This window comes from Mobula birostris, chromosome 4, assembly GCF_030028105.1.
Source record: "Mobula birostris isolate sMobBir1 chromosome 4, sMobBir1.hap1, whole genome shotgun sequence".
NCBI classification, from domain to species: domain Eukaryota; kingdom Metazoa; phylum Chordata; class Chondrichthyes; order Myliobatiformes; family Myliobatidae; genus Mobula; species Mobula birostris.
The window spans coordinates 40,259,919-40,274,479 of NC_092373.1; the positions used below are offsets into that span (position 1 = coordinate 40,259,919).

The window sequence follows — 14,561 nt, forward strand, 5'->3', positions numbered from 1 at the left end:
ACTGCAATTGTGACTTTATGAAGTCTCACAACTAAAACACAAATAATAAAATGTGGCCATTAATTACCTTAGCTGTGTTCATTTCCAGTTTTGTTGCACACGCAGAAGTTTGGACTGTTATTTGAATACATGTGTACTTCATGTAAATCAATTATGCAGGTATGCTGAGTTTCTCCAAAGCCGAAGTGCATGCTGAAAGCAGGCAAGTGGACTGCAATGGTGAGTAAGAAACCAAATCTACCACTTTAAATAGTGATTTATTTTTAATGTCTTGATTTAAAAGACTATATTGGCATTAGAAGTACCTAAATTTGAGCGATAACCAAAAATCAATGCTTAACAGCTGCAAAATTTACTTAGTTTACATTGTTTTTACAACTTCATTTTAACTACTTAGCCATTTTACGAATCTTCTGATCTCATGTGCAAATGACTGGAGTTCCAACTCACTCCGTAGTTTATACAGTACTCAAATACATTATGTTTGCACAATATAAACACCAAATTAGAGAAACCTGCACAACAAAACTGCATTTTCTATATTTCATATACATATCTTGATAAGGATTGGCTCCATCTGCTTAGTGTCACTGCAATAAAATCAGTAGAACTGCACTTTGAAATGTACCATGCAATTTCAAAAGAAAATTATTGGAAGTATAATTTCCAAATTAAAATTAAATTGATTTTCTAAAATGACCAGCTTTCAATAATCACTTACATGTCTTTACATTATGATTTAGTGAATGAAAAGTTAATGAAGTTTATTTTAAAAAGTGATTCTCTGGTCTATCAGTACTGAGGTAAAGTAATATAAAAAAAGTTCAGTTTCAAAAAACAGCCTCAGAAATGTACTAATTGAATCATTAGGTTTACAACATAACTGCTCAAATAAGAGCTGCATTTAGGCATTCCACAATTTGCATCAAAATCAACACATTTTTCCCCCCCACTACTTAAGTGCATTTAGTCATCAAGACTGATTGATAATTTTAACTTGGATTAATTAAGTGGGTGAAGTCAAAACTTAATTGGGCAGGTAGCAAATTTGCAATCACTAATATCATAAATGAAAGAAACCGATGTAACACAAGTTCAGGATTCATAGAGGTATGTTGAAACTGAATCTAAGTCAAGTGCATCAGATGGCCATTTAACATAAGAACATTTAAAGTTTATTAAATGATTTTAAATCCCAAATAAAATTGGTATAGGACATTTCTTTTGAAGGCCCAATTATGAAATTCATATTTTGGATATATATCCTCATTATAATATCCTAAAGTTCTCAGATTTTACCTGAATAATGCATTCTACACCTGAATAATGCATTCTACAAACATGGGAGCCATTTACAATAAGCAGATTTTGATAGCTACATAAATGGACTACTCCACATGTTTTAAGCAAATGTAACAACATAAAAGGCTCACCTCAACATTGACCTTAGAGATTAGTTTTCTTTAAAACATTTCATGATCCTCTAATTTACAGCTCACTCCATGCAGGGAGTAATAAAACCAAGCTAAGCACACAAGCATCAAAGTCCATCTCACACCAACAGATTTCCAATTCTTTCTTACTCTCTGAATAAATGTCAAGTTAAAATAATGAACTGAGCTGGGATGCAAAATCAAAGCAGGTGTACAATAATTGTCTTTAATTTTAAATATAGACCATTTTTAACTTGACTTTGAAAAATAAATGGCTCCAAACACCAACGAAAAGACGGAGGTATTTCTAGTCACGTTTCCATTAATTTTATTGTATATAAAAAAGGTAAGGTCAACCACTTATTTTCCTTTAGGTGAAATGTGGCAAAGGCCTGCTCAAGTTGAAAAGAGCAGAGCAATTTTAGTTTCTCAGTCAACAACTTAGTCATTTAGTCAAAACCTAATTCAGCAATAGTTTGAGTATTTTGCAGCTGGAAAGGAAACCGGAAATACCTTTCAGGGCAAACATCAGAAGGCAAAATTTAAGATTGCAAAATTCAGTATCAGAATGGTGACAAGATGCTTCTTGGATTAAACACAACCTAAGAAAATACATCAGCTGGAAAGGGAAGCAGTGCATTGGAAGGGGAATGGAAGAGTAACTTTATTTTTGTCAAAAAAAAAAACAAACAGTATTTACCACAGATCTCAGTTGTACAACTGCACCATTCTAATTCCATGTTCATTATGGAACAGGACCAAATTTGGTACATTGGCATAGTATGATGTAGTCTTCATAGAAAAATAAGACTTTATGACAAGAAGTCTGCCATAGAACACAAAATGGCCAAAGATTAGCTAAAGCAAGATTCTGTGATGATTTAACTGCCTGCTTACATAATTTAAATAGTACTAAGGTTGAATTGATTCCATTTCAAATACGGATTTCCTGTGTCCAAGCATGCTGTTCAGTTCCTAACTGAAGGCAGCAATGTGCTCGATGTCGAAAAGCACTATAAAATTATCCTTTCAGAAAAGTCCTCCAAACGGATAAAAGATGAATGGTACAGGATCCCAAAGAGTATACAGACGGAACTCACACTCATTGTTGATGAAATTACATAGAGGTCCTGACTAAGACAGAAGCCCAAACCACCATTAAATGAATACGATATGATTGAAGAAAAGTCCTTTTTGGTGTTAACAATCCTCCAGATAGAATGAAAGGTTTGATCTTCACTTCAATCCATTGATCTGCATTTTTAGTAACTAATTGTGAAATGACTGTGCATTATTTGCTGTATTTTTCATTCTGTACACATCATGTACATTCTGCAACAAGGCTCCCAATGCTACACAGTTGTACTTTTTGTCCCAGTGATTTGTGGTCGTGCAAATTCCACAAAGTCATCAATAAGGACTGGCCATGCTCCTGAAACACATCAAAAAATTGCATTTGTATTTTTCCATCCTTTCAAAGAAACAAATTTTTCTTCATCTAATATGACTATTTAATGGAAACGTCTACCGAACACATATTCTGAGTATAGTGACTTGTACATCAAGGAAATGGAGCTTTCACCAGCCCATGATAGGAAGCACTCACAGATCAGCTACTGCACAAGTTAGATGCAGGATGCAATTTTATGCATTACAGTCAATCCTTGCATAATATAAAAGCTGATTTTCCCTGCAGGCGCTCCAGATAAATTCTGGCACGTCTAGTTTGTTTGACTCTGATTTGTTAAGAATATATTTAGATGAACAAAATTCACTTCTCTTAAATTAAACAACTATGCCATTGAATCATGTATGGCCTTTGAATGATTAAACTTAAACCAGAGTTAAATGAATGAACCCAGAGTTCACTATAAAGTAATTAATGTAGTAGGCTTCTAAAAGTTCAGCAGCTTTTACTAACACAAGCGAAACTAAGCTTAAAGTTCTTGCGTCATACAATTTGCTGAAACATTCACTAGCCTTTTTTTAAAAATTATGTTTAAGCTAGTTACCCTTGGTATTTAAAATCAAAGCGCTCATCTTACTGTGGGCATTTACCTCTCAAGTAATACTCTGCACAAATCACAAATTAAAAAATTAAATGGATTTAATACCGAGTGAGTCATAAGCACATAGCTCAAAGCAGCTTAAAGAAATACCATTGAGTCTTTCTCCCATACATGCATACCTTCTTCATCATAATTGGACATGTCATCAGCAATCATACAGCTGAAGTCTAACAGAAGGTTCCAGGTGTCTTTAGGTATTGATCTTTTATGATGTTCCTGCAGGCAAATGAAACATTTTTTTTTATTGCATTAAGTCTTTAAACACAATCAGGTTACATTTACAAAAATAATTTTCTGCAATTTATCAAAAGCTTTAGCAGGCTAATCTAATCCTAATTATCTGGAAAAAAAAATAAAAACACTGTAGCTCTTATCAAAAGTGTAGAAGGGTGCTTGGTGGTCAATTGTTACAGTTGGTGAAAGGTACATTTCAGTGCTGTACGACTTTGATCTACAATTTCAGTGAGACCGCCACAATACATTAAGGACAGTATATCAGAATATACAGTATCAATTTACACCAGGGTTACTTTTAATTTTGCAGTTATGTGCAAGACTTCACATACACTATTTTTTGACAGAATGGATATATTCATTTTACAACAAGAATAAATTTGCCACCACCCAAACCTCTCTGAATGATGTTAACTACAAACTATCAGTTAGCAATGAAGCCATCTCACAAACTGGAAGGAACAATACAGTGTTTCAGTACTAATCCCGAGTTCTAATTTGTAAGGATATTTAGTTTAAAAATGAGAGTGAAATTAATTCAAAACTAGTTTTAATTTATGATCAATGAACCATGAAGTCAAAATGTTTACAGCAGAATACATTTTGAATAGACAAAAGTGTGGAGCAAATAAGTGTACGCATAAACCAGCATCATAAGAGGAGAGTGCAGATCAACTTAATATTATACCATTTCTTTTTGAGTAGGTTTGAATTTATGGTTGTTTTGCCAGAGGAATTAAATAAATGCTTAATATCCATTTCATGCAAGACAAACTGCCCTAAATATTAGAGAGCCAGGCATCCAGAGCAAGAGGAAAGAAAATGAGCTCATAAACTGATAAATCCAAAGAAGCATGTTCAAGATTTTTAGATTTTGGAATGGTCTCTGCAGATTTGATGGCAATAAGGCCACACCATTTCAGAAAGTGCGAGAAAATAGGGACCTATTAACCTGTTACTCTGGTATCAACAGTTGAGAAAATGCAGAGATCTTTGATCACAAGCATTATACCAAGACATTTAGAAAATAATATAATTAGGCATTTACCTTAAACTTATGAAAGGAAAATAAAGGCTGATTAATGAATTGAAGCTTTTTGAGGATGCGATTAGAAGAATAGATGAAGAACCAGTGTCTGAGGTACAATAAGATTCTTAGAAATCTTTGAAATAAGGTCCCATGACATTAATCAAAGTTAGAATTCATAGAATTAGAAGATGTTAATACACTACTGCATTTATAAAGCAGAGTAAGAATAAACACATCCTTCTCAGGTTGACAAACTAATAATTCTGGTACTGCAGGTATTGGTACTCAAGACCCCACTATTCACGATCTACACTCAGTGCCTAGTATGGGAGGCATGTTTGCTGTCTTTTGCTGCTGTAGCCCAGCCACTTCAAAGTTTGATATGTTGTGCATTTAGATGCTATTCTGCACATCACTGTTGTAATGTGTGATTATTTGACTTGCCGTTACCTTGTCAACTGGCCATTCTTCTCTGACCTCTCCAACAAGGCAATTTCATCCACAGAACTGACACTCACTGGATTTTTTTTGTTTGTTTTTCCACACCAATCTCTGTAAATGCTGAAGATTATTGTGCATGAAAATCCCAGGAGATCAGCAGTTTCTGAGATATTCAAACCAGCCCATTGGGCACCAACAATCAATTCCACAGTCCAAAATCACTTAAATCACATTCCTTCCTCCATTCTGAACAACTGAAGTTCTTGGCCATGTCTGCATGTTTTTATGCACTCAGTCGTTGCCACGTGATTAACTGATTAGGTATTTGCATATTGAGACGGTGTAACTAATAGTGGTCACTGAGCGTACATCAACAGTTTAGCCAGCAAGGTAGCGTAATAGTTAGCACATCACTTTACAGCACCAGCGATCATCAATCAAGGTTCAATTCCTGCCACCATCTGTAAGGTGTTTGTACATTCTCATGACTGCATGGGATTCCGCTGAGTGCTCAGGTTTCCTCCCACATTCCAAAGACCTATAGTTAGGGTTAGTGAGTTGCAGATGTGCTATGTTGGATCAGAAGTGTGGCAACACTCGTGGGCTTCCCCCTGCACAATCAGACTATGTTGATCATTGACACAAAAATGATGCATTTCAGTGTATTGTTGATGTGCATGTGACAAATAAAGCTAATCTTTATCTTTAAAGAATCATAGAATTACACAGCTCAGAAACAGGCCATTCAACCCATCACATTCATGCCAACCAGTGGGCACCCTTCCATACTAACCCTGTTGCCCAGCATCTGTTCTATAATTTTCTAATTCATGAGTTTATATAATACACTTCTTAAATGCTGTCAATAATCCAGCTTCAACCAATCTCTCAGGTAGTGAATTCCAGGTGCATCTGTAACTCTCAGGCTATTGATAGTGGGAAATTCAGTTCATTATTGATTGTCAGGGGATTATAGATAGATTTTCTCTTTTTAGATATTGTCATTGTCTTGCACTTATGTAGTGCAAATAATACTTGCCAACTGTCAACCCAGGCCTGGTTACTGTCAGATCTGTTGGTTCTCTCTCCTATTCTACAATTACACTCCCAAGTATGTTTGCCAAACAAAATTTCCTTTTCAGAAATCTAGTTTAACATTGTCGAAACCCACTGATATTTTACAATTCTCCTGTTATTACAGCTTTCTGTATATTGTTAATGTTAGGCTTGGCACTCTAGTTACCCAATTATTCTCACTTTTCTCTTTCAATATTTTTATTAGTTTCTACATAAAAGAATACAGAGTACAAGAAAGTATATATAAAGGTCAAAAAAAAAACAACTACCAATTACATTATATCTATTCATAATAACAATCTCATGACCCCGTATTCATGTTGGTTAGTCAAGGTTATATTGAAATATACTAATCTATTACAATTTTATTACAAAAACTAACCCCTACGAAGACCGAAGCTGTTTATTAAGGAGGGAAAAAAGGTAAAATACCTTCTCGTATAATAAAAATTAATGATAGCATCTAAATTTAAACAATGAATTGAGGGTTTTGAAAGTTTTGAAAATAGTTCAGAAAGGGTCACCACAAAACGTCTTGACAAGATTCAGAAATTGAACAACGAATCTTCTCTAAATCTAAGCATGACATAACATAGCATAACCATTGAGCATGAGTAGGAGGAGAAACATCTTTCCATTTAAACAAAAGCGCCCTCCTAGCTATAAGAGTGCTAAGGGCTAAAATATGTAAATCTGATGTCTTCAACTTGATACCTTGTCCTGCAACAATACCGAATAGGGCCATCAGAGAATTAGGCTTCAAATTGACTTTGAAAAGTAAAGAAAAAGTTTGAAAACTTCCTTCCAATATTTTTCAAGACATGGACAAGTCCAAAACATATGAATTAATGAAGCTTCTCCATTATTACATCTGTCACAGTAGGGAGATATATCCGAATAAAAACAAGATAGCTTATCTTTAGTCATATAGACTCTATGTACCACCTTAAATTGTATGAAGAAATGGCGAGTACATAGCAATGACTTATTAACCAGTTTAAAAATTTCATTCCAGGTTTCCTCAGATATTGATATCTGTAGGTCTTGTTCCCAGAGATCCTTAATTTTGTCAAAAGGAACATTCCTCGTCTCCAGTATCATACCATAAATATTAGATATTGAACCATTATAAAAAGGTGTCCAATTAAAAATTACACCTAGTCTAGTAAGTTCTTATCTGAGCTTATAGGAAATGTGCATAATTGAGATCTTAGAAAGTCTCTAATTTGTAGATATCTAAAAAAATTCTCACTTTTAAATGGCAAGATTATGTTTCACTAAACATCAATCTGCAAGAACAATATCATAATCTATAGCAGTTGAAAAATAGTAACAAATGCAAACACTATGAATATGGCTGCCTCCTTCAGTGCTCTAGCATGCAAATTATTTACCTCTGGGATTTATTGCCTTCAGGGACCAATATTCTCAGCACTATTTTCTTTCTAATACTAACTTCTGTTAGTTCCTTGGCTCATTGGACTTTTTGTTCTCTATCATTCTGGTAGGTTCGTTTGGTTCTGTCTTCACAGAACTGGATAGAAATTTTCTCCCACTTCTGACTGCAGGGAAGCTGCAGTCTTTACTAATTGTTATCTTCCCATACATTTATAGAAGCTTTTATGATGCACTTTTATATTCCCCGCAAGTTTACTTTCATTCTAATTTGTGCTAGTTTTTTTTTGGTTTAAACCCTCCTTTGCTGAAATCTAAACTGCTTCTAATCTTCTGGTTTCCTGCTTCATTTAACAATCGTATCTCATGCCCATTTGGATTTAACACCAGGGGCCAACACTGAATTGCTTGTCCTTTCACACAAGGCAGTAGTACGCAACAGGTGCAGCTCCTTCAGGTTTCTTAAATCTGTTTCTACATCTCCTATCACCACCTTCACTAGGGGTAATTTTCATTAATTAGTTACTTATCCAGCAGGTTTTGACATAAGAGTAGGAAATAGAGTACTCAGGGGATATGAGATTAAAATGGTCAGCATAATTGGCTTCCATGTACAAAATGAGATTTTATATTCAACACGACATAAAATTACTAAATGACAGGTAGGCAAGGGTTAAGAAATTAAATTATACACAAAGGGATATCATGTAGGATAAGGACATTTTTTAACAAGTAAAACAACAATTTTCCTACTAGTCAGTGTGCCAATAAGCAAAATAAAGAATTTTAAACTCATGACTATAGGGCAAAGTTAGGCCAAATTCTATTAACACAGAGCATCTTTAGGACATTAAAAAATTAATGAATAAGCAAAATCAATAATTACTGACCAAGGGAAGCGAATAAATGTTTTAAAAAGGAAGAACTTAAATGCAGTAGGTAGGGGAATTGTTAAAATTAGATAACTTTTAGAGAGCCAGGAAAGGCACAAATGAGACAACTGAGCTCTGGTATTTTGACTGCAGCCTGATAGCTACACCACATAAACTACATTTAACTACTTCAGGATTTTCCCAGAGAAACATCAACTTTCAAATACAAACAAATCAGAATCAGGCTGGAAACATAGATACTTGTACTTACCAATAAAAATTTATTCCATAGATCTAAGAATTTGAATCGCCCAGCAAGTACTAAATTCCAGTAAGCAATTGCCATTTCTAAATCTGGAAAAAAAAATATTCAATACATCTTCAGTAGCTACTGGAAATTTTAAATAACCACACCCAAAGTTGAAAGTTGTACATTGTGTTACAGCTATTTTATTTTCATTCTTGTACACATTTTCCTTAATTTGGTGCAGTTATTTTAATTATAGTTTATCAGAAGGGATAGAAAAATAGGAGAATCTGAAGCAGTCGTCTCAACATTCCGATCAGTGGAAAAATGCCTGCAGATATAGCAAGTTATTTTAAAATGTAATAATGGTGGCTAAAACCCCAACCTGCCCCACAGACACACAGGTAATACTGTTTTCATTAAGTATTTGATTAAAGCCAAGTATTTTGCAAGAAATCACACATGACTTGATGGCCCCTTTAACCTCAATGTTATGAAGGGAGATGCTTGATTTTTTTAAATATACATTTTCCTTCAGAATAAAAAATTACAAAGCAATTCAGTATGAACCTAATACGACACAACCCAAACCAAAGAGGCATGGGTGAGTGAAGACACATTACACCAAATGTCAAAACATCAATTATCATAAAATCAAATGGAAATGGCCGAATAAAATAGAATATTAACCACTGAAAATGTTCATTAGCAGAAAGAGGAAAGTTTCAATAGCGATCTAGTCTCTGCCTTTATGGCTATGTACTTGAAAGTTCCATTTGTGTTTAATTTTGCCATGTTGCTTTACTAACATTAACAATTAAATAAGAGATTGGCTTTTGTTTTCCAACTCATAACTACATCTCCTCTCTATGAAAATCTTTTGAGATGAAGCAGCTGCTTAATACAAGTACTCTCTTATCTTTTACACTAACTGGAAGTTTTGTTACCAAAATACAATGACAAGTTTAAAGAATAAACTCTTCTGAAGCTTTCAGTCAGGTACAGGTATCGATTTTAAACAATGTTGAGGACAAAATCTTTGTCAGGGATAATGCCTGGGCATGTCTAGTCCTGTGGTATTTATATCCCCATTGTCCATCCCTCCTGACTGGTTAGTCCTCATCCAATGAGGCTTCTGCTATACTATCGAACTCCAATTCTTACTTAGTGCAAGACCTTTGGCTTTGTTAAAGTCTTTTTTCCTCTGGTCTTACAGGAAAGTTTGGAATACAGGTGTGTATCCATTTGGGTTACCCGGAAAAATCAGCAGTAGCAGAACATTGCATTTGGAATGGCCACAGGATTAACTTTGACGGCACAATATTACTGCACCGTGCCGATGGCTTTTTGGGCTGCCTGAAGGAAGCCATTAAGATATACTAGAGGAAATGAATTTCAACCGAGACAAAGGTCTTGCTCCAAGTCAGAACTGGAATTTGATTGTAAACAAGGTGGGGCAGCAGAAACCTAATTGGATGAGGACTAAACCAATGAGGAGGGCCAGATAACAGGGCTATAAATACCACCGGACTAGACATGCCTAGGGATCATCCCTGATGAAGATGGCAGCTTATCATCAAAACGGTTATAATCGATACCTGTACCCAACTGGAAGCCCTAGAAGAGTTTATTCGTCATATACACCGAAAAAGCACTAGATCCTTTTTGACATGATTAAGGTTCTAATACACATGTTGGTATATTGAGCATTCACGTATTCAGGCCACATTTAATTTACATTTCCCGCTACTTTTTCTACATCACATCCAAGTCTTCAACTTACTTCAGGTCATAATTATTCTTTGCAACCCAGGCACTAAGTTTGTAAATTGTTTTGGACTATAACGTTAAGCTGCTAGAAACTGTATGTTATCAGTCTAACTCAAGTCTTCAATCTTATTTTATTGTTAATTCATGAAAAAATTGTACATTAGGTTCATTTTTTCTGGAAAGTTGTCAGTGAGTGAGTGGGCCAGTGAAGGACTGGAGCTTTGAGGCTTTGACTCAAGAGGTTCTGGCAATTTTGGCAGTTGGACTATGCAATCAAGTCAATCAAGATTTGAATAACTCAGTATGTGCAGAAAGCAGCTGACTGGGCAATTGAGGTCAGGTGACCAAGCAGTTTGAAAAGCTCAACTAAATAAATAGACAGGTATCTCAAGTGGAGCGGTCAGTGAGTGAGTGAGCCAGTGAAGGAGTGGAGCTTTGACTCAAGAGGCTTTGACAAGAAGGGGCGGAAGACCAGCTTGCTCCCAGTTAAGCTTTACAATGCCTCCTGAGATGGTGATGTGCCTCTCATGTGAGATGTGGCAGTCTTGGAGGAACGCCCCTCTCCCACAGTCACATCTGCCAGAAGTGCATACGGCTGAACGATATGGAAGACCGCATAAGGAATCTGGAGCAGCAGCTGGATGACCTTCGACTCATAAGGGAGAATGAGGCAGTCATAGATGAGAGCTACAGGGAGGTAGTCATACCTAGGCTGTCGGAAGCAGGTCGTTGGGTGACAGTCAGAGGGGGGAAAGCGAAGGTGAGTAGACAGGTAGTGCAGAGCACCCCTGTAGCCATTCCCCTGAATAGTAAATATACCATCCTGGATACTGTTGGCGGGGACGACTGACCGACCGGGGTGAGCCACGGTGGCAGGGCCTCTGGCACTGAGCCTGACCCTGTGGTGCAGAAGGGTGGGACGGAGAAGAGAGCTGTCATCATTGGGGACTCTATAGTCAGGGAAGCAGACAGGAGATTTTGTGGACGTGAAAAGGACACCCGCATGGTTTGTTGCCTCCCAGGAAGGCAGAAAAACAGGACCTCAAGAGTGGCGTTCTCAGGATTGCTGCCAGTGCTACGTGATAGTGATGGTAAGAATTGGAGGAGATGGCAGTTAAATGTGTGGCTGAGGAGTTGGTGCAGGGGGCAGAGTTTTAGATTTTTGGATCATTGGGATCTCTTCTGGGGAAGGTGGGACCCATACAGATTGGACGGGTTGTACCTGAACTCGAGGGGGAGCAATATCCTTGCAGGTAGGTTTGCTAGCATGGTTCGGGAGGTTTAATCTAATTTGCAAGGGGGACGGGACCCGGAGCGATAGAGCAGTGGAAGAAGTGCATGGAGTAACGCCAGATCTAACATATAAAGAGGCTCTGAGGAAAGAGAAGCAGAATAAAGAGTGTAAAGGTAGTAAGGTAGAAGGGCTAACGTGCATGTACTTCAATGCAAGAAGCATCAGGAACAAAGGTGATGAACTGAGAGCCTGGATACATACACGGAATTATGATGTAGTGGCCACTACAGAGACTTGGCTGGCACCAGGGCAGGAATGGATTCTCAGTATATTCCTGGATTTCAGTGCTTTGAAAGGGATTGGGGAGGGAGGGGAGAAGGGATGGCATTACTGGTCAGGGATACTATTACAGCTACAGAAAGGATGGGTAATGTAGCAAGATCCTCTTTTGAGTCAGTATGGGTGGAAGTGAGGAACAGGAAGGGAGCAGTTACTCTATTGGGAGTATTCTATAGGCCCTCCGGTAGCAGCAGAGATACCGAGGAGCAGATTGGAAGGCAGATTTTGGAAAGGTGCAAAAATACAGGGTTGTTATCGTGGGTGACTAACTTCCCTAATATTGATTGGCACCTGAATAGTTCCAATAGTTTAGACAGGGCAGAGTTTAAGTGTGTCCAGGACGGATTCTTGTCACAGTATGTTGACAGGCCGACTAGGGGGAATACCATACTAGATCTAGTATTAGGTAACGAACCAGGTCAGGTCAGAGATCTCTCAGTGGGTGAGCATCTCGGGGACAGTGACCACCGCTCCCTGGCCTTTAGCATTATCACAGAAAAGGATAGAATCAGAGAGGACAGGAAAATTTTTAATTGGGTAAGGGAAAATTATGAAGTTATAAGGCTAGAACTTGCGGGTGTGAATTGAGATGATGTTTTTGCAGGGAAATGTACTATGGACATGTGGTCGATGTTTAGGGATCTCTCGCAGGATGTTAGGGATAAATTTGTCCCGGTGAGGAAGATAAAGAATGACAGGGTGAAGTAACCATGGGTGACAAGTGAGGTGGAAAATCTAGTCAGGTGGAAGAAGGCAGCATACATGAGGTTTAGGAAGCAAGGATCAGATGGGTCTATAGAAGAATATAGGGTATCAAGAAAAGAGCTTAAGAAGGGGCTGAGGAGAGCAAGAAGGGGGCATGAGAAGGCTTGGCGAGTAGGGTAAAGGAAAACCCCAAGGCATTACTCAATTATGTGAAGAACACAAGGATGACAGGAGTGAAGGTAGGACTGATTAGAGATAAAGGTGGGAAGATGTGCCTGGAGCCTGTGGAAGTGAGTGAGGTCCTCAATGAATACTTCTCTTCGGTATTCACCAATGAGAGGGAACTTGATGGTGAGGACAATATGAGTGACGTTGATGTTCTGGAGCATGTTGATATTAAGGGAGAGGAGGTGTTGGAGTTGTTAAAATACATTAGGACGGATAAGTCCCCGGGGCCTGATGGAATATTCCCCAGGCTGCTCCACGAGGCGAGGGAAGAGATTGCTGAGCCTCTGGCCAAGATCTGTATGTCCTCATTGTCCACGGGAATGGGACCGGAAGATTGGAGGGAGGCAAATGTTGTCCCCTTGTTCAAAAAAGGTAGTAGGGATAGTCTGGGTAATAATAGACCAGTGAGCCTTAAGTCTGTGGTGGGAAAGCTGTTGGAAAAGATTCTTAGAGATAGGATCTATGGACACTTAGAGAATCATGGTCTGATCAGGGACAGTCAGCATGGCTTTGTGAAGGGCACATTGTGTCTAACAAGCCTGATAGAGTTCTTTGAGGTGGTGACCAGGCATATAGATGAGGGTAGTGCAGTCGATGTGATCTATATGGATTTTAGTAAGGCATTTGACAAGGTTCCAAATGGTAGGCTTATTCAGAAAGTCAGAAGGCATGGGATCCAGGGAAGTTTGGCCAGGTGGATTCAGAATTGGCTTGCCTGCAGAAAGCAGAGGGTCATGGTGGAGGGAGTACATTCGGATTGGAGGGTTGTGACAAGTGGTGTCCCACAAGGATCGGTTCTGGGACCTCTACTTTTCGTGATTTTTATTAATGACCTGGATGTGGGGGTAGAAGGGTGGGCTGGCATGTTTGCAGATGACACAAAAGTTGGTGGTTTTGTAGAGGATTGTCAAAGATCGCAGAGAGACAATGATAGGATGCAGAAGTGGGCTGAGAAGTGGCAGATGGAGTTCAACCCGGAGAAGTGTGAGGTGGTACACTTTGGAAGGACAAACTCCAAGGCAGAGTGTGGCTACTTTCTAGCACACACAAACCGGCTCACAACAGCGCGCGCAGGCAGAGGGCCGGCCCCAAAAAGGGCGCCAGGCCATCTTCACCAGCAGGGGGAAATCCCGCGCGCAGAAAGGGTCTGCGAATATGCATTCCCCACAGTAGTCCCGCCCAGGGAGGGCGGGAACAGGAAGGCTTTAAAGCAGGCCGCGAAGTTTGAATAAATCTCTTTCATCGCAACTCCAACTCACCGACTCCGCGTGGTTATTCTAGCGCTGTGTGTAGCACCCCGCTACATTTGGTGACCCCGACGGCCCAAACGATATTTGGCCCAGAGATGACCGACGCCACATCTGTTCACGCAGTTTCGTTACAACTGCCAAGCTTTTGGCCACTGAGACCCCGTCTGTGGTTGAAACAGGCAGAAACACAATTCCACATTCGGCAGATAACCTCGGAGACCACTCGCTACTACTCGC

The 14,561-nt window shown here is 38.5% G+C and overlaps 1 protein-coding gene across 2 annotated transcripts in view; it reads right to left on the reverse strand.

Annotated features, from left to right (window-relative positions):
* Positions 1-244: 244 nt before the first annotated feature.
* dcun1d1 (DCN1, defective in cullin neddylation 1, domain containing 1 (S. cerevisiae)) overlaps positions 245-14,561 on the reverse strand; it is a 73,122-nt gene continuing 58,805 nt past the window's right edge. For both annotated transcript variants that reach the window (XM_072255217.1, XM_072255218.1), the window contains exons 5-7: positions 8,823-8,905; positions 3,622-3,718; positions 245-2,865 (exon numbers count right to left, since the gene is read on the reverse strand). In XM_072255217.1, coding sequence (XP_072111318.1) covers positions 2,786-2,865; positions 3,622-3,718; positions 8,823-8,905 — 260 coding nt within the window. In that variant the 3' untranslated portion in view covers positions 245-2,785. The remainder of the gene's footprint in view (positions 2,866-3,621; positions 3,719-8,822; positions 8,906-14,561) is intronic.